We start from the raw sequence: 23,833 nt of genomic DNA, 5'->3' as shown, positions 1-23,833 counted from the left end.
AAATGTGTTTGTTAAAAATGTCGGCAGGAACAACAACTCAGCAGCCTTTCGGAAGGAGCAGGAAAGTACACGTGGAATGATCCCAGATTCCATCCAAAGGATGGGATTTGAAGGGATAATTCACAGGGGGTCACCTTTGGGAGAGTCCAGGACCAGAGCACAAAGCCTCAGAATAAAAGGATGTATACTTGGAAAGGAGACGAGGAGGAATTTCAAGTCTCCTCCGCCAGATTCTTGATTAGTATGGCTGTTATGGGGAGATGGCAGGAGATTGGGGTTAAGAAGGAAAGATAGATCAGCCATGATTGAATGGCGGAGTAGAATTGAAATTCATCCTCATTTCATTTGTAAAGGGACGTCCTTTTATTCTGAGGCTGTGCCCTCTGGTACTAGACTCTCCCATTAATGGAAACATCCTCTCCTCATCAACTCTATCCAAGCCTTTCACTCAAACATGAAGGGGACGGGGACACAATTTTTCATGGCCACGCGTGCATGCGCACACTCACGCGCGAGGCTTCGGAGGCTCAATCCAGCGCTAAAAACGGAGATTTTAAAATCGGGATCACAAAAACTTGGGGGGGATGTCCTCCACCTCTTAAAATATGGGGGGGGAGTGTCCCCTCTGGCCCCCCCCGGGTTTTCCGCCCCTGCTTTCACTATTCGATAAGTTTCAATGAGGATCGCCCCACATTCTTCTAAACTCCAGCGAGTACAGGCCCATTGCCGTCAAACGCTCATCGTATGTTAACCCGTTCGTTCCTGGGAACATTCGTGTAAACCTCCTCTGGACCCTCTCCAGAGCCAGCACATCCTTCCTCAGGCGTGGGGCCCAAAACTGCACACTACTCCAAATGCGGACTGACCTGCGCCTTATAGAGAGCCTCAGCATTACATCCCTGTCCATAACTGTAGCTCCTTGGAAGTCACATTCTACACCTCCCCGCCCCAGCCCCAGTCAGCGCCCTGGATATTCCAGCCTCACCCTCCCACTCCCTCACCCCCCCGTCCCGTACCTGCACCTCCTTTGAGATGTGGACCTTGGCGGGCAGCTTGACCTCGACTTTGGGCTCGGCCTGCGCTGCCAGCTGCTCCTCGGAGTCCAAATCGTCTAGGGGATCCCAGGGCTCCATGGGCCACAGCAGCCGCAGGAAGACTGAGTTGGGGATGAAGCCGTCCAGGGCGATGGGAACCTCGGGCATATCGGACCAGTAGGGCAGTCCCCGGGCCTGGGGGAGAGAGGGGGGTGGAGGGTAGGGGGCAGGGTGGAGAGTGGGGTAGGAGGGGGGGGGGGAGAAGGTGGAGGGCGAGAGGGTGGTGGAAGGGGAGCAGCGGGTGGGAGAAAGGGGAGGGGGAGATAATAAGGGGAGAGAAAGGGGGGTGAGAAATGGGAGGTGGAGAAATGGGAAGGGAAAAAAATGGGAGGGGGGGAGGTTAGGTGGGAGATTGGGAGGGGGGGAGATAGGGAGGTGGTAGTGAGGGGTAGGTGACGGGAGGATGATGGGGGAATGGGGGGGAGGAGCAGTGGGAGTGAGAGGACAAAGGGGGGGGAGGAGGGGGGGGGGTGATGGGAGGAGGATGGGAGAGGAATGGGGTAAGAGATTAACAGGTGGAAGCAACAGAATCTCCAGCGGATCCCTCCCCGCTCCAGAACCTCCTCACCCTGATGGGGGCACATAACGCCGAGCCTGCCCCACGTTTGGCCCAGTCCTGGTTTATTTCGCCCCACTCCCCCCACAGCACCGCACTACCTCACCGCCCCTCCCTCAGTGCGCACTCTCACCACTTTCTCGCTCTCCGTAACCTCGCTCCATGGATGGGGTATCGTCAAGTGAGGAAAGAAGCCCTTCCTGATGTTGGTGCAAACGTACGGTGGCTCAGTATGAGCTGGGGGCTTCATCAGCACGTCCGCAAAGCCATCCGCCTCCTGATCGTGAATCTGCTAAAGCATCGCCAGTGAGGCAGAGGTTTCAGTGAGGGAGACAGAGAGTGAGGTTTCAGAGGGTAGAGGAGGGGAAGAGGGGGGGGGGGGAGGGGAGTGGAGTGGAGTGGAGTGGTGGGATGGTTTGGGATGGGGAGGGGAGGTGAGGGAGGTGTGGGGAGGGGGAGGGGAGGGGTGGTTAGGTGTGGGGAGGGGAGGGGAGGGATGGTGTGGTTAGGTGTGGGCAGGGGTGGTTAGGTGTGGGGAAGGGAGGGATGGTTAGGTGTGGGGAGGGGAGGGATGGTTAGGTGTGGGGAGGGGAGGGATGGTTAGGTGTGGGGAGGGGGGAGGGATGGTTAGGTGTGGGGAGGGGAGGGGTGGTTAGGTGTGGGGAGGGGAGGGAGGGTTAGTGGTGGGGTGGTTTAGGTGTGGGGAGGGGAGGGGGGCTAGTGGTGGGGAGGGGAGGGAGGTTAGTGGTGGGGTGGTTTAGGTGTGGGGAGGGGAGGGGTGGCTAGGTGTGGGGAGGGGAGGGGTGGCTAGGTGTGGGGAGGGGAGGGGTGGTTAGTGGTGGGGGGTGGTTTAGGTTGGGGAGGGGTGAGGTGGTTAGCGGTGGTGAGGAGAAGGTGGTTAGGTGTGGGGGAGGGGAGGGGAGGGTGGGTTAGGTGTGGGGAGGGGAGGGGTTAGTTAGTGGTGGGGTGGGTTTAGGTGGTTAGGTGTGGGGAGGGGTGGTTATTGTTGGGGAGGGGTGGGGGATGGAGCTGAGGGTTGAGTGTACCTTGATGTGTGGGCCATCTCCGTACAGGAGGCGCATGTACCCCCGGAACCCCTCCTGCAGGACCTCCTTGGTGGGCTGCCGCTTCTTCTTGCTCTTCAGCTCTCCACGTTGGATCAGGAGGATCTCCGCCTCCCTTGCTGCCAGCACGGCGTAGGCCTGGAGTACGAGAGAGACGGTCACACAGTCACGCTGCCTCAGCAAGGCCAGCAGCCTACACAATGACCAGTCTTCATCCCGCGCACTCCCTCCTCTCCCCTCAGGCAAGAGGTATTAAAATATGAAAACGCCTGACAACAGTTTCTTCCCAGCTGTTATCAGGCCACTGAACCATCCCACCAACAACTAGAGAGAGGGCCTGATCTCCCATCCACCTCATTGGAGACCCTCGGACGTTCTTTAATAGAATCCATCTCAACTTTATCTTTGTGGTATTATGCAATAATAGAGTAAGGCTGAGCAGAGGGGCACTAGGACCCTGCCAGAAGCCAGGCTCCAGTAACCGGTTGTGTCTGGAAAACCCAGGGTGTCGGCAGTGGGAGAGAGAGGCCTGGGCTTACACGAGGCTGTTGCTGTTGTTATTGTACAGATTAAAGGTATACTCTGTTCACGTCGTGGTACGAGCCTTATTACAAGCATAACCCGACATGGTGCCAGAACTGGGAGACTTGTAAGCAAGAAAATAATTAAAGAAGAAGAGGACGGTGTATCGTTTTGGCGGGAAATAGGAGACGAGCTGGCAGATATGGCGCAACCTACACCAACTGCTACGTTCACAATACAACCTCCAGAGCCATTCGATTTTACCAAGCCTCAAGAATGGGAGCGTTGGATCAGGAGATTCGACCGCTTCAGGCTGGCAAGCAATTTAAACGCGACGTCGGCAGAAAACCAGGTGAACACGCTAGTGTATTGCATGGGCGATGAAGCAGATGATGTGCTAAAGGGGCTAACGCTAACTGCAGATGAGAGGAGGGTGTACACGGATGTCAAGGCGGGCTTTGATGCATTTTTTGTGCCTAAAAAGAATGTTATCTATGAAAGAGCCAAGTTCAATCAGCGTGTGCAACTGCCAGGAGAAATGGTGGATTCCTTCATCACTGCTCTATACGGATTAGCCGAACACTGCAACTATGGACAGTTACAGAACGAGCTGATCCGCGACAGGTTAGTGGTTGGGGCTGAGAAAAACGTCTCATTGTCCGAAAAGCTACAGCTAGACAGAGACCTAACCCTTGAAACTGCGATAACAAAGACAAGGCAGTCTGAAGAAGTTAGACGACAGCGGTTTGACTTAAGAGGAGAAAATAGCGGTGCTAGCAAGTGCTCAAATGTTGATGCTGTGCATGATAAAAGCTACAGAAAACCCAAATTTCCCTCAAAGCCTCAGCCACAAGCACAAACACCAGGCAAAAATAAATTTAATACACAGCCACAGCCAGGTTCAAAGGCCTGCTATAGATGTGGAAAAATGCCCTCGCATGGAAAATTGGAATGCCCTGCTAAAGATGCTGTGTGTCACAACTGTGGCAAAAAGGGACATTATGGCAAAGTGTGCAGAAACAGTGCAAAATCTCTCAATGCTGTCACTACAGAGGAAGAAGAGAGCTTTTTCCTGGGATCCGTGGATGCTGGAAAAGACCCATGGACGGTGCAGCTACAAGTGAGACAACAAAAAGTGTGCTTTAAAATAGATACTGGTGCTGATGTGACCGCCATGCCAGCGGAGGTGTACCATGACATTACAGGGGGGCATGATGTGAAGTGCCTGGCAGTGTCGACACGCCCATTGTTTGGGCCAGGGGGCAATGCACTCTCTGTCCTGGGCGTAGCCAGAGAAACACTGCGCAGAGGCAACAAGACAGCCATAGAGGACATTTATGTAGTAAAAGACCTCCACACTGCACTGTTGGGAAGACCCGCCATAGAAAGGCTTCAGCTTGTGTGCAGGGTTGACGGCATCACCTTGGGATCAGAGGACACCAACATCTATGTAGACTCTGTCATCAGCAACATTCCTGTCAGTGGAGATTATCTGAGCAGCCTACGGGAGCACCTACAGGCAGACAGCACATGCTCTGCACTGATGGAGTACTGCACAGACGGCTGGCCCGACAAAAGCCAACTGCAGGCAGTGCTGAGACATTACTGGGCTGATAGAGCAGTGCTGACTGTGCACGATGGGCTGCTGCTGCGGGGCACGAGGCTCGTCATCCCATCAGCCTTACAAGGTGATGTGCTGCAGAGACTACACGAAGGACACCTGGGGGTGACAAAGTGCAGGGGCCGGGCCAAACAGACGGTATGGTGGCCAGGACTCAGCAGCCAGCTGAATGACATGGTGCTGAAATGTAGAACCTGCATCCAAGAGCGAAGGAACGTCAAAGAGCCGCTGATGCCAACGGAGATGCCAGACAGGCCTTGGCAAACCTTGGGAGCTGACCTATTCACGCTGAAAAACAAGACTTATCTATTAGTCGTAGATTATTTCTCAAGATATGTGGAAGTTGCGCTACTATCACCCACACGGTCCACAGATGTGGTGGTGCACCTGAAATCCATATTTGCTCGTCATGGAATTTGTGAATTTCTTAAAAGTGACAATGGGCCCCAGTTCTCAGGTAGCCACTTTAAATCCTTTGCAGCAGAGTATGGCTTTATGCACATCACGAGCAGCCCCAGGTTTCCTCAGAGCAATGGGGAGGCGGAACGCGCTGTACAAACCGTGAAAAACCTGCTAACAAAGGCGTCAGACCCATATCTTGCATTGCTGGCCTACAGAGAGAACCCCTCTACAGAACGGCTATAGCCCGGCCGAGCTGTTGATGGGGCGCCGCCTACGCACTACAGTTCCTGCCCTTCCAACCCTGCTGAATCCAGTTTTGCCTGACTACAACGCGCTGGGGGCCAAAGAAAGGGAGAAGAGGTGGAACGACGCAAGATCCTTCGACAAGAGGCACAGAGCGAGAAATCTGGAGCCACTAATACCTGGGGAGGATGTGTGGATCACCGATGCACGAGTCCAGGGCAAAGTGCTATCTACACACAATGCACCTCGCTCTTATATTGTCCAGGTGCCTCAGGGCACACTGAGGAGGAACCGGCAGCACTTGGTGCCGCTGCAGACCAACAGTGAGGTAGTCGACGCTGATGAGCCACCGGTGGGAGAAGAGCCAGCTCCACCAGAGCCAGCTCCACCAGACCCAGCTCCACCAGTGACAGCATCACCCAGCGGAGAGGGCCCCACCACAGAGACTGTGCGGACTAGGTGTGGGAGAGAGGTTAGAAAGCCGCAGAGACTTGATTTGTGATTTATTGATCTGTTTTCTACAATAAAGAAAAAGAGAGAGTGAAATGTGATGTGAAAATGTTCTGTAAACCTGTTACATTTACCTGAAACCTGAAAGAATAGATCACAGTATGGTAACGTGTAAGTTATTTTATTTCTATTTTGCATGCTTAGATCAGGGACAGGTCTTCCAGCAAAAGGGCAGAATAAACCCCTTAAGACCTGCAGAGACAAAGGTAGTCCACCCTTTGTTCTCAAAGAAAGGGAGATGTGGTATTATGCAATAATAGAGTAAGGCTGAGCAGAGGGGCACTAGGACCCTGCCAGAAGCCAGGCTCCAGTAACCGGTTGTGTCTGGAAAACCCAGGGTGTCGGCAGTGGGAGAGAGAGGCCTGGGCTTACACGAGGCTGTTGCTGTTGTTATTGTACAGATTAAAGGTATACTCTGTTCACGTCGTGGTACGAGCCTTATTACAAGCATAACTCGACAATCTTGTACTAAAGTTTATTACCGTTATCCTGCATCTGTACCCTGTGGACGGATCGACCGTAATCATGTATTGTCTTTCTGCTGACTGGTTAGCACACAACAACAGATTTACACTGTACCACGTGACAATATACTGAACTGCACAGCACACTGAATGTTTTATGAGGGGTCAGTTGTGGAACGCACTAAACCCAGTCTAGCCAGTGGCCTTGCCCCACTGCAGTTCACCTACCGCCACAACAGGTTCATGGATGATGCCATCGCCCTGGCCCTACACTCATCCCAGGAACACATGGATAAGAGAGACACCTACATCAGACTCCTATTCATAGACTGCAGCTCTGTCTTTAACACCATGATCCCATCCAAGCCCATCATCAAACCCCTGGGTCTTGGAGTCAGCACTCATCCCTGCAACTGGATCCTCGACTTCCTGACCAACAGATCCCAATCAGTGAGGATAGGGGAACAAATCCTCCTCCACAATAATCCTCAACGGGGGCTCCACAAAGATGCGTTCTCAGCCCCTTCTTAACTCTTTGTAAACCCACGACTGTGTAGCAATGCACACATCTAATTCAATTTACAAATTCACAGACGACACCACCGCTGTGGGCCAGATATCAAATAATGATGAGACGGAGTAGAGGAAGGAGATCGAGAACCTCGTGTCCTGGTGTCGAGACAACAACCTTTCTCTCAATGTCAGCAAGATAATGGAGATAGTGATGCAATGTGGTCCACACACCCCAGTCTGCATTGACGGCACCGTAGTAGAGATGGTTGAAAAATTCAAATTCCTAGAAGTCAATATCACCAACAACTTCTCCTGGACCACCCATATTGAAGCAACGACCAAGAAGGCACACCAACGTCTCTACTTCCTTAGGAGGCTTAGGAAGTTCTGCATATCCCCATCAACTCTCACCAACTTCTACAGATGCGCCATAGACAGCATTTTATCAGGATGCATCACAGCTTGGTTTGGGAACAGCTCCATCCAAGACCGCAAGAAATTACAGCAAATTGTGGACACAGCCCAGACCATCACACAAAGAAGGGACTCAACCCAAAACATCACCCATTCCTTCTCTCCAGAGATGCTGCCTGACCCGCTGAGCTACTCCAGCATTTTGTGTCCTTCTCCCTTCCATTGACTGCATTTACACCTCACGCTGCCTCGGCAAGGCCAGCAGAATAATCAAGGACGAGTCACACCCTGGCCACTCCCTCTTCTCCCCTCTCCCCTCAGGCAAAAGATATAGAAATGTGAAAACGCACACCTCCAGATTCAGGGGCAGTTTCTTCCCAGCTGTTATCAGGCATCTGAATCATTCTCCTACAACCAGAGGGCAGTACTAAAGTACTATCTACCTCATTGGTGACCCTCGGACTATCTTTGATCGGACTTTGCTGACTTTACCTTGCAATAAACATTATTCCCTTATCATGGTATGACTGTATGGCAAACCAAATTCCGCATATGTTGCAAAACATACTTGGCTAATAAATTACGATTGTGATGTACTGTAAATGGCTTGATTGTAATCATGTACTGTCTTTCTACTGACTGGATAGCATACAATAAAAGCTTTTCACTGGACACGTGACAATAAACTAAACTGTAACTGCAAACAGTCCCTCCGGTCTGACTTGACCAAGGGGCCCAACTACACTGGTCCCACCTCCCTACATTTGGCCTGTATCACTCAAAACTATTCCTAACCGTCCAAATGTCCTTTAAATGTTGCTATTATACCTGCCTCAATGACCTCTTCTGGTACCTTGTTCCATACACCCACCACCCCGTGTGAAAACGTTGTCCCTCAGGTTCCTATTGAATCTTTCTTCCCTCACCTTAAACCTTTGTCCTCTGCTTCTTGATTCCCCTACTCTGGATAAAATACTGTGTGCAGTCAGCAGACATCACCATGCAGGGGCGGCACAGTGGCGCAGCGGCAGAGTTGCTGCCTGACAGCAGAGGCCCGGGTTCCACCCTGACTATGGCCACTGTCGTATGGAGTTTGTACATTGTCCCTGTGATAACGCATGGGTTTTCCCCAGGGTGCTCCGGTTTCCTCCCACACTCCAAAGATATACAGGTGAATTGGCTTCAGTAAATTGCCCCAGCGTGCAGGTTGTGGAGGAGAAAGTGGGATAACATGGAAACATAGAAAACAGGTGCAGGAGGAGACCATTTGGCCCTTTGAGCCAGCACCGCCAATCACTGTGATCATGGCCGATCATCTACAATCAGTAACCCGTGCCTGCCTTCTCCCCATACCCCCTGATTCCGCTAGCCCCAAGAACTATATCTAACTTTCTTTTAAATTCATCCAGTGAATTAGCCTCCATTGCCTTCCCGTGGCAGAGAAAAGTTTTTTATCATCTCAGTTTTAAATGGCCTCCCCTTTATTCTTAGACTGTGGCCCCTGGTTCTAGACTCCCCCAACATTGGGAACATTTTTCCTGCATCTAGCTTGTCCAGTCCTTTTATAATTTTATATGTTTCTATAAGATTCCCCCTCATCCTTCTAAACTCCAGTGAATACAAGCCTGGTCTTTTCAATCTTTCCCATGACAGTCCCACCATCCTGGGGATTAACCTCATGAACCTACGCTGCACTCCCTCAATAGCAAGGATGTCCTTCCACTAATTAGGAGACCAAAACTGCACACAATACTCCAGATGTGGTCTCACCAGGGCCCTGACTAACTACAAAAGGACCTCTTTACTCCTATACTCAAATCCTCTCGTTAAGAAGGCCAACACGCCATTAGCTTTCTTCACTGCCTGCTTTACCTGCATGTTTACTTTCAGTGACTGGTGTACAAGGAAACCCAGGTCTCGTTGCACTTCCCTTTTTCCAAATCTGACACCATTGAGATAATAATCTGCCTCCTTGTTCTTGTCGCCAAAGTGGATAACCTCACATTTATCTACATTATACTGCATCCGCCATGCATCTGCCCACTCACTCAACCTGTCCAAGTCACCCTGCAACCTCCTAGCATCCTCTTCGCAGTTCACACTGCCACCCAGCTTTGTGTCATCTGCAAATTTGCTAATGTTACTTTTAATTCCATCATCCAAATCATTAATATATATTGTAAATAGTCGCGACCCCAGCACCAAGCCTTGTGGCACTCCACTCGCCACTGCCTGCCAGTCTGACAGGGACCCGTTTATTCCTATTCTTTGTTTCCTGTCTGCCAACTAATTCTCTTTCCATGTCAATACCCTCCCCACAATACCATGTGCTCTAATTTTGCCCACTAATCTCCTGTGTGGGACGTTAACAAAGGCTCTCTGAAAGTCTGGATACACTATATCCACTAGCTCTCCTTCATCCATTTTACTTGTCACATCCTCAAAAAATTCCAGAAGATTAGTCAAGCAGGATTTCCCCGTCATAAATCCATGTTGACTTGGACCCATCCTTTTACTGCTATTACTTCTTTAATAATTGACTCCAGCATCTTCCCCACCACTGAAGTCTATAATTCCCCGTTTTCTCTCTCACTCCAATCTTGAATAGTGGGATAACATTAGCTACCGTCCAATCCACAGGAACTGATCCTGAATCTACGGAACATTGTAAAATGATCACCAATGAGTCAACGATTTCTGGAGCCACCTCGTTGAGTACCCTGGTATGCAGACCATCGGGCCCTGGGGATTTATCAGCCTTCAGTCCCATCAATCTATCCAGTACTATTTCTCGCCTAATGCAAATTTCTTACAGTTCCTCGGTCTCCCTAGATCCTCTGGGAGATTGTTTGTGTCTTTCTTAGTGAAGACAGAACCAAAGTACCTGTTCAACTCTTCTGCCATTTCCTTGTTCCCCATAATAATTTCACCTGTTTCTGCCTTCAAGGGACCCACATTTGTCTTTGCTAAACTTTTTCTCTTAACATACCCAAAGAAGCTTTTACTATCCTTTATATCCTTGGCCGAGCTTACCTTCGTACTTCATCTTTTGTATTGCCCTTTTTTGTTACCTTCTGATGTCCTTTGAAAGTTTCCCAATCCTCAGGCTTCCCGTTACTCATCGCTATGTTTTACACCTTTTCTTTTAGTTTTATACCGTCCCTAACTTCCCTTGTCATCCACGGTCGCCTCTTACTCCTCTTAGAATCTTTCTTCCTCTTTGGAATGAAATGATCCTGCATCTTCTGGATTATGCCCAGAAATTCTTGCCATTGCTAGAACTAGTGTGAATGGGTGATCGATGGGTGGCATGGACTCAGTGGGCCATAGGGCCTGTTTCACAGATAAGTGTAGGTTTAGAAACAAGGAACTACAGATGCTAGTTTACAGAAAAATACATCAAGTGCTGGAATAACTCAGCAGGTCAGGCAGCATCTCTAGAGAACATAGATGGGTGACGTTTCAGGTTGGGACCCATCTTCAGACTTCTTCAGAAGGGTCTCGCCACGAAACATCATATATCCATGTTCTCCAGAGACGCTGCCTGACCCGGTGAGTTACTCCAGCACTTTTTTTTCGTAAACCAGCATCTGCAGTTCCTTGTTTCTACACCTACACAGTTGTATGTGATATGTAACACAACACTTTTTCAAACTGGATCCCGAAACATCACCTGTCCATGTTCTCTAGAGATGCTGCCTGGCCCGTTGAGTTCCTCCAGCACTTTGTTTCTTTACTCAGATTCCCGCGTCTGCAGATCCTTGTATCTCCTCTCAGTCATCTACTGATTGGGGATGATCAGCCATGATCACATTGAATGGCGGTGCTGGCTCATAGGGCCGAATGGCCTACTCCTGCATCTATTGTCTATTGTCTAACCTTGCTCCAAACACAACTCCTTCTTCTGGGCAGGACTGCCTGCAAGTAACCGTCAAACATAACAAGCCCACACCCAGAGTAGAGTTCAGGCCTTTACCTCATTCAAGTGCTCCTGTTTCTTCATGATTTCCTCGTCTGGCTTTTCGGGGATGATCTGCGGGTGTTCTCCGCTGAAGTCAAGAGCAATAACATTAACTTTAGACCCACACCCTCACCCAGGACTCCCAACCCACCAGCTGGGACGGGGAATCAGTTCTGCGAGAAGGCCCTGATACATTGGATTTATTTATGGGTGGCAGAGTGGTGCAGCAGTAGAGTTGCTGCCTCACAGCGTCAGAGACCCAGGTTCCATCCTGACCTCGGGTGCTGCCTGTACGGAGTGTGCACGTTCTCCCTTTGACCCAGTTGGTTTTCTCCGGGCGCTCTGGTTTCCTCCCACATCCCGAAGACGTACAGGTTTGTAGGTTAATTGGCTTCAGCAAAATTGTAAATTCTTGCTAGCATGTAGGATAGTGTGTGGGGAGATCACTGGTTGGCACGGAACCGGTGGGCCAAAGGGCCTGTTTCCACGCTGTTTATCTAAAGTCAACCCTTCCATGCTAACCAAGATGCCGCATCTTAGATTAGATTAGATTTGTTTATTGTCATTCAGACCTTTTGTTTCCTTGCAGTCATACATATAATTAAAAAATGACAAAAACACACAATCAACACAAATTTAACATCCACCACAGTGAGTTCACCAAACACCTCCTCACTGTGGTGGAAGGCAAAGTCTTAAAGTCTCTGTCTATTCCCTCTTTGTTCTCCCTCTGCGCCGAGGCGACGATTCAAACTCCGCGGGTGGTCGCTGCCGCCGCCACAGCTCCGAGGCCGAATCTGGGCCTGCACCAACCAATGATACCAGAAGCCAGTTAACCTACAAACATGCACTTCTTAGGAGTGTGGGAGGAAACACACACGGTCGCAGGGAGACCCGTAGTCAGGTTTGAACCCGGGTCTCCGGCGCTATAAGGCAGCACCACCATGCCTCCCCATGTTCCGTGTATCGGCCAGTTGCAACGGGATCCTACAGCCAGAGTAGGTCTGGAGCAAGGGCGGTTCCACGTAGCCAATGACAAAATAAACATTGCTGGCGCCAATGTCAGTCCCCTGTAGAGAGTGGGAGGGATTTGAGGAAGGACACCCTCCTAATTTGGACATCCTAATTTGAGGAAGGACATCCTTGTGATGGAGGCAGTGCAGCGTAGGTTCACGAGATTGATCCCTGGGATGGCGGGACTGTCATATGAGGAAAGATTGAAAAGACTAGGCTTGTATTCACTGGAGTTTAGAAGGATGAGGGGGCATCTTATAGAAACATATAAAATAATAAAAGGACTGGACAAGCTAGATGCAGGAAAAATGGTGGGTGAGTCCAGAACCAGGGGCCACAGTCTTAGAATAAAGGGGAGGCCATTTAAGACTGAGGTGAGAAAAAAACTTTTTCACCAAGAGAGGTGTGAATTTGTGGAATTCCCTGCCACAGAGGGCGGTGGAGGCCAAGTCACTGGGTGGATTTAAGAGAGAGTTAGAGCTCCAGGGGCTAGTGGAATCAAGGGATATGGGGAGAAGACAGGCACGGATTATTGATTGGAGCCATGATTTCAATGAATCGAAGGGCCGAATGGACTCCTCCTGCACCTATTTTTTATGTTTCTATGTATCTATGATTGAAAGTTATAGATTGTGTCTTTGTTCCAGAAAGTCACAGAGAACCTGAAGATTCACCATCAGACTCAGGAACAGCTTCCTCCCCACTGTTATCAAGCGACTGAATGGTCCTCCCATAAAGCTAGGGTGTAGTCCTGATCTTCCAACCTACCTCATTGTGCACCCTACACTTTTTTTTAAATCACATGTACCAAGGTAAATGAAATACCTTTTTGCATACATCAGCAAGACTATCTCCATACATAAGCACACTCCCCCAGTTAGAACAGGAAGTATAGAACAGCCCACTGAGTCCCTATGCAAGAGGTGCCATCTTGTCACAATTTTACAGTCCCAGCCGTAGCTGGACACAAATGGCCGTTGCCTTCATCCCAGCCATCCCGTGAACCGTCGTCCCTCTCCTTGCACGGCCCTCGTCAGCCCTTGTTCCCCGGGATGGGTGGTGCCTCCTGCAGTCGACCTTGAGCGCGTGGAAGACAAGACCATTCGCTTCCTCTGACTGGGCCTGCTGTCCAGCCTCGGCTGCCTCCCTCTACCCTAGTCTCCGATCCCTGGTCTTCGGGGCCGAGCAGGGGCCGTGTTTTGCACTCTGGTATTTCTCTCTTTGCACGACAGTATGTACTTGTGTGTGGCTTGATCGTACTTGATGTATTACACGGGTTGACTGGACAGCACGCAAAGCCTTTCACTGTATCTCGGTACGCCTGACAATAACAAAGCAATGCCGATACCTTTTCCTACCTGTGCTTGAATGAGCGGACTTGGGTCAAACGCCAGCGGTCTGACGGTGACAGGGAACTCACGGCACTCTGGGATAGTGGAACGGGATTATCCGACACTGGGTCACTGTGGTCCCGACACGCCACCTGCATCAGAGAGCAAAGAACGATCAGCCAGAGAATTCTCCTGTGCAGAACGACAACGGGAGCCGCTGCCTCTCAGAGCCGGGTTCGATCCTGACCTCAGCTGCTGCCTGTGTGGAGTTTGCAAGTTCTCCCTGTGATCGTGTGGGCTTCCTTCCCACATCCCAAGGAAGTGCAGGTTTGTAGCTTATTGGCTCTCTCTAAATTGTCCCCAGTGTGTAGGAAGTGGATGTGAAAGTGGGATAAGGTAGAATTAGAGTGAAAGGGTGATCAATGGTCAGTGCGGACTCGGTGGGCCTGCTTCCACGCTGTCTCTCTGAAAACATTACCATGACCTTGTAATGTGTTTGAAGGGACAGTGTGGAGGGAGCTTTACTTTGTAAGTGAGCGTTATCTGCGGGACAATGCAAAGGGAGTCTTTGTCCAGTAGCCTTCTGGTATTTTGTGTGCATCTAAATATGTCTTAATGGCACCACCCCACAAGCAATGCGTTCCAGATTTCATCTTCCTCAATATTCTTCCTCAAATCCCTTCCAAATCTCCTGCTCGCCCTCAGCCTTCCCTGTGGTTTTCGACACCTCCTTCTGCCATGGGGTGAAGGTTCCTTCGATTTACTCCATTTTATGCCCCTCATTATGTCCACCTCCTGTGGATATTCCCTCAGCCTCCACTGCTCCACGGAAAACAAATCCAACCCTCGGCCCCTCCTCGTGGGCGAAACACTCCATCCCCAAGCAACGTTCACATGAAAAGGGACACAAAGTGCTGCAGTAACTCAGTGGGTCAGGCAGCATCTCTGGAGAACATGGATAGGTGACGTTTCGGGTCGGGACCCTTCTTCAGACCAAACTGCATTGTCTGCAACTGTAACACTATATTCTGCACTCTGGTATTTTTCTCTTTACACTACCTGCTGTGTATGGCTAGATTCTACTCATGTATAATATGACTTGACTGGACAGCGCATAGACCAACGTTTTCACTGGATCCTAGTGCACGTGACAATAATAAATCAAAATGATTATAATTCACACTGAAATCCAGATCTACACAGGCACACAGTCAACACACACACACACACCCACACACGTACACGTACACAGATGCACAGGCAGACAGAGTCACAGACAGACAGATACACAGACAAATAGACATACAGACAAACATACAGACGCACAGAAAGACAGACACGTAGACAGACACACATGCAGACACACAGGCAGACAGACACAAGCACAGACACATACGTACAGACAGACACACACACACACGCACGCACACAGCCTCGAGGCCAGTCATGGCACTGTGCCTGCACTCCTACCTACCCGTAGCCTGTAGGACTGAATGAGGAACTCATCGCTGCTCATGTAGTGCAGGTTCTTCTCGATGCCCAGCAGCATGTCTCCCTTGTTGTTGCAGAACGAGATGCTGTCGGCAAAGGCCATCAGGTGCACGATTCTGGGAGTGTGACGGAAACCAGAGTCGTTATCGGGCCTGGAGGCACCCCGTGTTTTTCGGGGGCAGTGTGAAATAATAACATGCAAAAGTCTCTCCATCACCCAGCTCACATTAAACCCAGTGTCCGGCAACACACAAAGCTTCAGGGTGCAAGCACTGGTCACCCCCTTACCCCAGAGCCAGACCCACCCATGACGTGGTGAAGAGTTTCAGGACCCCACTGGATGTCACTGAGAGGGTGGGAGACGTGGGGCCCCCACCCCAACTCCTACCTACAATCCCATTCATAAAGTCATCTGGCAAGGAAACAGGCCCTTCGGCCCATCTTGTCTATGCCAACCACACTCCATTTGCCTACGTCTGGCCCATATCAATGATTTGGATTAGAACATACATGACAAGATTAGCAAGTTTGCTGATTATATCGAAGTGGGTGGTTTTCCAGAGAGTGAAGATGGTTGTGAAAGATGGCAGCAGGTGCTTAATCGATTGGCCAGGTGGGCTGAGGAATGGGGGTTCATGGAATTTAATAGAAAAATGTGAGATGTTGCGTTTTGGGACGTCTAACATGGGTAGGACCTACACAGTGAATGGTAGGGCTCTGTGGAGTGTTGTACAGCAGAGGGGTCTAGGAGTGCAGGTGCATGGTTCCTTGAAGGTGAAGTTGCAGGTAGATAGGGTGGTCAAAAAGGCTTTTGGCGCATTGGCCTTCATCAGGCAGAATATAGAAGTTAGGAAGTCATGTTGCAGTTGTATAAGATGCTGTTGAAACCACATTTAGAGTATTGCGTTCAGTTCTGGGCACCATGTTATAGGAAAGATGTTGTCAAGCTGGAAAGGGTACAGAGAAAATTTACGAGGATGTTGCCAGGACTAGAGGGTCTGCGCTATAGGGAGAGGTTGAGTAGGTTGGGACTTTATCTTGGAGCACAGGAGGGTGAGGGGCGATCTTATAGAGGTTTATAAAATCAGGAGATGAATAGATTGGGAAGATGCACAGTCTCTAGCCCAGAGTCGGTGATTCGAGGACCAGAGGACATAGGTTCAAGGTGAAGGGGAAAAGATTTAATAGGGATCTGAGGGGTAACTTTTTCACACAAAGGGTGGTGGGTGTGTTAAAGTTTGTCGTGCCTGAAGTGTAGAATAATTCAAAGAGTCAAAGTCTCAGTGAAAAAGTCTTTACTAAAGTCACCCGGGTGAAATTAGAATTCAGCCAGCTGTGTGCACCGTGTCCACACAGAAGACTAGCGCTGTTCAAACTGGTGATACAGAGAAATTACAAGCATCTTTATACTGATAAAACGGCCATAGGCACATGGTTAGTAGACATAAATGTACAAAGGAACTCAGTTAAACACAATGAAGCCCCTTAACTATATTAGGGAGATATAGGAGTAAAGAGGAGAGACAGGAGCAGCACAGGCAAGATGAGCTCTGTTGTATATCTTGCCACCGTGCAGGATGCTGGTATCGCAATGGAATGCTAGAATGCCGGGAACGGCTCTTATCTTAGTTCCCGCTGGAACAGCAAAGGTCGCCTTCACATGCTTTTGCAGATTTCTATAGTGGCTAATTTAAACTGCCCGCATTAACCATATAACCATATAACAATTACAGCACGGAAACAGGCCATCTCGGCCCTACAAGTCCATGCCGAACAAATTTTTTTTCCCCCTTAGTCCCACCTGCCTGCACTCATACCATAACCCTCCATTCCCTTCTCATCCATATGCCTATCCAATTTATTTTTAAATGATACCAATGAACCTGCCTCCACCACTTCCACTGGGAGCTCATTCCACACCGCCACCACTCTCTGCGTAAAGAAGTTCCCCTCATATTACCCCTAAACTTCTGTCCCTTAATTCTGAATTCTGTATTCTGCTCACAAAATGGCGGTTGTGGCTAAAATTACTAAAACAAGCTAAATAGATGGAGGAGACCGCACTAGCTCTTACAGGTGTATGGAACAAGCTGCCAGAGGAGGTAGTTGGGGCTGGGATTAAACCAACGTTTAAGAAACTGCTAGACAAGTACATGGATGGACAGGTTTGGAAGGATATGGCCCAAATGTGGTAGCTGGGACATGTTGGCCGGTGTGGGCAAGTTGGTCCAAGGGGCCCGTTTCCATGCTGTATCACTCTATGACTATTTCTCTATCCTATCCATATACCTGTCCAACTGTCTTTTAAATGTTGTTTTAATATTGTTATAGTAGTTGCCTCAACTACCTCCTCTGGCAGCTTGTTCCATTCACTCATCACACTCTGTGTGAAAAAGTTGCCCCTCAGGTTCCTATTACATTTCCCCTTTCACCTTAAACCTATGTAATCAGGTTCTCGATTCCCTACTCCGTGAAAAAAGATTCTGCACCCCAGTTTGAACATCAAAATTGTAACACCTCAGACTATTTTAATTATTTTCCCATTTGCCATTCTTCAGCCCACTTGATCAAGATCTCACAGTAATTCTCAATAACGTCTTCGCTATCTATTTCAGTGTCATCTGCAAACTTATTAACTGTGCCTTGTACATTCCCATTCAAATCATTGACAAACAATGGGCCTGGCACCAATCCCTAAGGAATGCCACTATTCACAGGCCTCCAGGCCACAAAACACCCTTTCACTACCGCCCTCCGCTTCCTACCATCAAGCCAATTCCACTTCTAGTTAAGTCGCTCTTCCTGGATCCCTAGCCATCTAACCTTCCTTGCATGTTGAAACTTGTCAAAGCCATTGAGGGGGGAAGCTCATTGAAACTTACCGAATAGTGAAAGGCCTGGATAGAGTGGATGTTTCCACCAGTGGGAGAGTCTAGGACCAGAGGTCATAAGATGAATTAAAGGATCTTTCTTTTGCAAGGAGATGAGGAGGAATTTCTCTAGTCCGTGGAATTCTTTGACACAGAAGGGTATTTTTTAAGGCAGAGATAGATAGATACTTGAATAGTACAGGTGTCAGGGGTTATGGGCAGGAGAATGGGATTCGGAGGTAAAGATAGACCAGGCATGATTGAATGGCGGAGTAGACTTGATGGGCCGAATGGACTAATTCTGCTCCTATTACTTATGAACTTAAGGCGACCGACTACACCTATGTCTCTGCCCTCATTTTCAGCACTAGATGCATCTTGCCTCATCTACCCGAGGATGTCTGTGTGTGTGTGTGTGTTTATTGAAGATAACGTCATCCCCACTGGGTGCCCCAGCACAGACTTGCCGGTCATTAGCTGTGACATTACAAATCCCGCCGTGCCGCGCCGCGCCGCACTGCACCGTATCTCCGCACCTTAGCAGCTGATTTTTGTGGTCCCAGATTTTCAGTGCCCCTCTTCTGCTGGTGGATGCGAATATCTTCAGCTCCGGCAATGAGCACAGGTCTGGGAGACACAGAAACGGGATGGAGCTGATTAAGGAACGCGTTGAACACACCCAAAATGGGAGGCCGCTGAGTGACGCGAAGGAACAGAGGTACTTGGAGCGTACGTCCACAGATCCTGCAAGGTGTCAGGACAGGTCAATTGAGGTGGTGTACATGGGACATTCTCCTCTGATGGCCGTCAAAGTGGACATCTAGCGCACACCAGCGGGTCTGCGCACAGTTCTTACACCAGTGACTGAAGGCTCTGGACTGCGACAGCAACCCAGTGATTCCTGTTGCCCCAGAGGGGTTCTTCTGGATCTCTGCAGTCATAGCAGTGGGCAGGACCAAGTGACTAACCTGGATTGGTAAGGACTGATTAGGGATAGTCAGCATGGGAGATTGTGCCTCACAACAATCTAGGAAGAGGTGGCGAAGAAGACTGACAAGAACAGGGCAATAGACATTGTCTACATGGACTTTAACAAGGCCTTCCATGGTGGCTGGTCCGGAAGGTTAAACCACATCGAAACTCAGGGTAAGATAACCAACTAGATACAGAACTGCCTTGGTAGAAGGAGTCAGAAGATGGTAGAGGAGGGTTGTTATTCAGATTGGAGGTATGTGACCGGTAGTGTGCCATAGGGACCAGTACTGGGTCCACTGTTGTTTGTCATCTCTATAAAGGAGGGAAATAAACAAAGTGTTGGACTAACTCAGTAAGTCAGGCAACATCTCTTGAGAATATGGATAGGTGATGGTTTGAGTCAGGCCCCTTCTTCAGACTCAACATGGATATATCTGAAGGACACTTTGTGTCTTGTTTTGTAAACCAGCATCTGCAGTTCCTTGTTTCTACATCTATATTGTGGATTGGGATGAAGGTATAGGAAAGATTCACCAAGATTTTACTGAAGGGTTTGTGTTATGAGGAAAGGCTGGCTGCGCTGGTGATTTTCCCTGGAATAAAGGAGGTTGAGAGGGGTGACCTTATAAAATTATGAGTGGTATGTATAAAGTGGACAGTCACAGTCATTTACCTGGGGTTAACGGACTGTCCCACTGTACGAGGTAATTCAAGAGTTCTCCCTAGTTTCCCCTGATTCGAACTCGGACAATTACGGTAATAGCCGTTCGTAGGTACTCGGGGCTCTCGTGGACATTTTTCACTGTGCTGAAAAAACTTCACGAGTTACCGCTTTTCCCAAGTACCTGCCGTTAGCGTTATGAGCCGCTACGAGACATCCACGAGCTCCGACATAGCCGCTACGTATATTCTACGTACTTACCACGAGTTTGATTTTTTTTTAAACTCAGGAGTGCTTTTGAATTACCTTGCAGAGTGGGACAGGCCTTTAAGGGTGTCTAAAAACAGGAGGGCATAGGTTTGAGGTGAGAGGGAAAGATTTAAATGGGAACTAAGGAGAAAACTTTTCACTCAGAGGGTGGTGGGTATATGGAACGAGCTGTCATATGTGAAGCTATGGAGGCAAGCACAATTGTAATTTTTAAAAGACATTTGGACAGGTTTAGGATAGGAAAGATCCTGAGGGATATGGGCCAAATGCAGGTGTGAGATTAGCTCAGATAGACATCTTGGCTGACATGGATGAGTTAGGGCAAAAGCCCTGTTTCCGTGCTATACCCCATGACTCCATGATATGTCGTCAAAGATCAAAAGTGTGCAAAGTGTGATCCAAGTCTGTTGAACGACTTCCCTTGGTCAAGGGAGGTGACTGACAGACTAGCTCTCTGGAAAGGTGGGACGGGTACTGCACAAATAAGAACCGGTCTGTGTCCCTCTCCTGTGTGACGGGACAATATAGGCAGAGTTTTACACCCTCTGGAAAGGTGGGCCAGGTTCTGCACCAGATGTGGACCAGTGTGGACAACACTGGATCTAATCTGCGCAGTGTTCTCCCGACAGTCTCTTACCGGTGATCTCATCCTGGTGGTCGTGGTCGGGATGATGGTCTTTGCGTATCTTCTTTTTCAGGTCGTACAGTACAATGGAGTGGACCGCACTGGCGGCACTCTGCAGGGCCACGATGAAGGCGCCCTTCAGCAGGCACAGGTGGGTGGGAGGGTGGGCACCGAAGAAGCTCATCAGAAGCGCGAGGGAGTCCTTGGCGTACGGAAACACCCGCCACAGCTTCACCGCATTGTCCATACCTGCAACCAGTACCAGCACATGTGTCTTTGCATCAATTACCCCTCGCACCTCAAACTCAATGCTCAATTCTCCAAGTATAGACACACAGTGCTTGGGGAACTCAATGGGTCAGGCAGCATCTCCGGACGAAGAGGATGGGTGACATTTCAGGTCAAGAGAAGGGTCTCGATCTGAAACGTTACCTATTCCTTCGCTCCATAGATGCTGCCTAACCCGCCGAGTTTCTCCAGCATTTTAGTCTACTTTCAGGTCAAGACCTTTCTTCAGTCCATCGTTGGTATAAAGTAGCGTTTGCAGTTCTTTATTTCCACATTGAATTTTCCAATTTTAGTTAACTGCATAATCCTCTCCTTCCACATAAACCCCCTCTCCTTCTCCCACTCCCCCCCCCCCCACTCTTCTCTGACCCCACTTAGATTCCCACCTATTCTTAATTCTCCCTCCCCCTCCCCTTCTACCTAGGTTCCTTCCTCTAACTTCACAATCTGCAACATTTCAAACCTTTTGTTTCACTCCCTCTGTCCTTTCATCTCTGGCCCGTCCACCATCTCCCCATCAAATAACCATCCTCACCTGTATTAACCTGTTACTTGCCCGTCTTTGTCCTGCCCCTTCTTCTCTTCCAGCTTTCTTCACCACACCCCCACCCCAACCAATAATCAGTCTGAAGAAGGTTCCCAACCCGAAACGTCGCCTATCCATGTTCTCCTGACATACTGCCTGACCTGCTGAGCGACTCCAGCACTGTGTTTTTTTCTGTAAACCAACTTGTGCAGTTTCTTATTTCTAAATCTCCTTCACCTTGCCTGCATCAAAGGTGATGACTCTCACAGGGATAAAGGACAATGGGCTCCCCCTTGAAGTACACATACCCCTGTCCAGCCAATCCTTCCCGGAACTCAAATGGTGGCCATTATTCCCACCGTTCCCCAACATTTTCTTCCCAGACATTGAATGACTGAATGGCCACACTGACCAGACCCTCTGGTGATCTTTACTGTATCAGTGGTGAGGAACAGACATGTGGTAGAACCAGCAGTAAACAAAAGCCAAAGATCAGAAACGATCTCTGACAATTAAGTATCATCTCTAAATGTGGAGAGAATCCAGAAATAGGTGCAAAGGGGCTTGGGAGCGCTGGTGCAAGATTCCCAAAAAGTTAACCTGCAAATCGAATCGGTCGTAAAGAAAACAAACTCAATGCTAGCCTTTATTTCAAGAGGGCTTGTATACAAAAACAGGGATGTAATGCTGAGGCTCTATAAGGCGCTGGTCAGGCCACATTTGGAATATTGTGAGCAATTTTGGGCACCATGTCTGAAGGATGTGCTGGCTCTGGAGAGGGTCCAGAGGAGGTTTACAGGAATGATCCCAGGAATGTGTAGGTTAATCTATGATGAGCGTTTGTTGGCACTGGGGCTGTACTCGCTGGAGTTTAGAAGGATGAGGGGGCACCTCATTGAAACATACAGAATAGTGAAAGGCTTAGATAGAGTGGATGTGGAAAGGATGTTTCCATTAGTGGGAGAGTCGAGGACTAGAGGTCAGAGTCTCAGAATTAAAGGATGTTCTTTTAGGAAGAAGAGGAGACATTTCTTTAGTCAGAGGGTGGTGAATCTGTGGAATTCTTTGCCACAGAAGGCTGTGTAGGCCGTCAGTCGATATTTTTAAGGCAGAGATAGATTCTTGATTAGTACAGGTGTCAGAGGTTATAGGGCGATGGCAGGAGAATGGGTTTAAGAGGGAGAGATAGATCAGCCATGATCATATTGAATGGCGGTGCAGGCTCGAAGGGCTGAATGGCCTACTCCTGCGCCTATTTTCTATGTTTCTATGTCTATGATTGAATGGCGGAGTAGACTTGATGGGCCGAATGGCCTAATTCTACTCCTATCACCTATGACCTTATGAATCTCATCAACCTCTACAGACGCAGCATGGAAAGCATCCTATCGGGATGCACCACAGCTTGGTTTGGGAACAGCTCTGCCCAAGACCACAAGAGTTGTGGATGTAGCCCAGTCCATTATACAGACCGGACTCCCCAACATTGACTCCATCTGCACTTCACGCTGCCTCGGGAAGGCAGCCGACATAATCAAGGAGCACTCACAACTTTCTTCTGCTCTCCCCCATCAGACAGAAAGTACAAAAGCTTGAGGAGGGTGAAGACGCACCTGATGAAAACAGCCGTTGGTTCTCGGGATCCGGCACCAGGGTCAATACCTTTCCAGAGTCGTGAGCTTGTACCTTGTACTGAGTGTGCCCCGATCTCCAGTTCAGCACCGACAGCAGCCCGCTGGCATGGCCAGCCACGATCAGGTACCTGCCACGAGGGACGCGGAGATAAGGCCATCAGTGAACTGTCACAAACTCACTCACATCAGGTGGTTACATAGACTGCCTCACCTTCCTGCCTGCACCGCCTCAGTGATGACAACCTGCTGGAGTTTCTGTGAATGCGCAACTGTGGGATGGATGGTACTGAGGGGATTGTGGTACAGTGGGAAGGGTGGTGAGGGAGCACCGCACTGTGGGAGGGGGCCATTGTTTCATTCGGATTCTCACTCCAACATTGCCCTCTCAACAGTAATATCTTTCAGCTAAGACGCTAAAGAAAGGCGGTGTCTTGTTTACCTGGTACCTCATTGCTCATTGCAAAGCCCATAACCTGTGTAGACTGTGAATTATCTGTAACCTGCCTAGATGGCAAACCTTTATAAAGCACCGTGTCGGCCTACAGTTTGTACCATCTACAAGATTGACAGCAGCAGCTCACCAATACTCCTGAGCCAACACCTTCCAAAACTACCATGTGAGCACAACCATATGGACGTTGCCTTCCACGTCTCCTGACGGGGAAACATATCGCTGTGCCTTCACCGGCTCTGTTTAGTTTAGTTTATTTTTGGCGATCCTGACTGCGGGTGCTGTCTGTACGGAGTTTGTACGTTCTCCCTGTGACCACGTGGGTTTTCTCTG

At 49.3% G+C, this 23,833-nt stretch overlaps 1 protein-coding gene across 2 annotated transcripts in view; it reads right to left on the bottom strand.

Annotated features, from left to right (window-relative positions):
- wdr97 (WD repeat domain 97) overlaps positions 1-23,833 on the bottom strand; it is a 75,576-nt gene that overhangs the window by 32,249 nt on the left and 19,494 nt on the right. Inside the window, exons 8-16 of one of the 2 annotated variants that reach the window (XM_055664935.1) lie at positions 23,029-23,177; positions 20,614-20,850; positions 18,607-18,697; positions 15,184-15,316; positions 13,737-13,861; positions 11,380-11,452; positions 2,697-2,852; positions 1,784-1,942; positions 1,017-1,229 (exon numbers count right to left, since the gene is read on the bottom strand). In XM_055664935.1, the coding sequence (XP_055520910.1) occupies positions 1,017-1,229; positions 1,784-1,942; positions 2,697-2,852; positions 11,380-11,452; positions 13,737-13,861; positions 15,184-15,316; positions 18,607-18,697; positions 20,614-20,850; positions 23,029-23,177 (1,336 nt within the window). The remainder of the gene's footprint in view (positions 1-1,016; positions 1,230-1,783; positions 1,943-2,696; positions 2,853-11,379; positions 11,453-13,736; positions 13,862-15,183; positions 15,317-18,606; positions 18,698-20,613; positions 20,851-23,028; positions 23,178-23,833) is intronic. The other variant, XM_055664943.1, reaches the window with a different exon arrangement.

Source organism: Leucoraja erinacea, chromosome 2 (genome assembly GCF_028641065.1).
Source record: "Leucoraja erinacea ecotype New England chromosome 2, Leri_hhj_1, whole genome shotgun sequence".
NCBI classification, from domain to species: Eukaryota; Metazoa; Chordata; class Chondrichthyes; order Rajiformes; family Rajidae; genus Leucoraja; species Leucoraja erinaceus.
The sequence above is the reverse complement of the archived record's forward strand: the minus strand, read 5'-3'. Positions and strand labels throughout refer to the sequence as shown.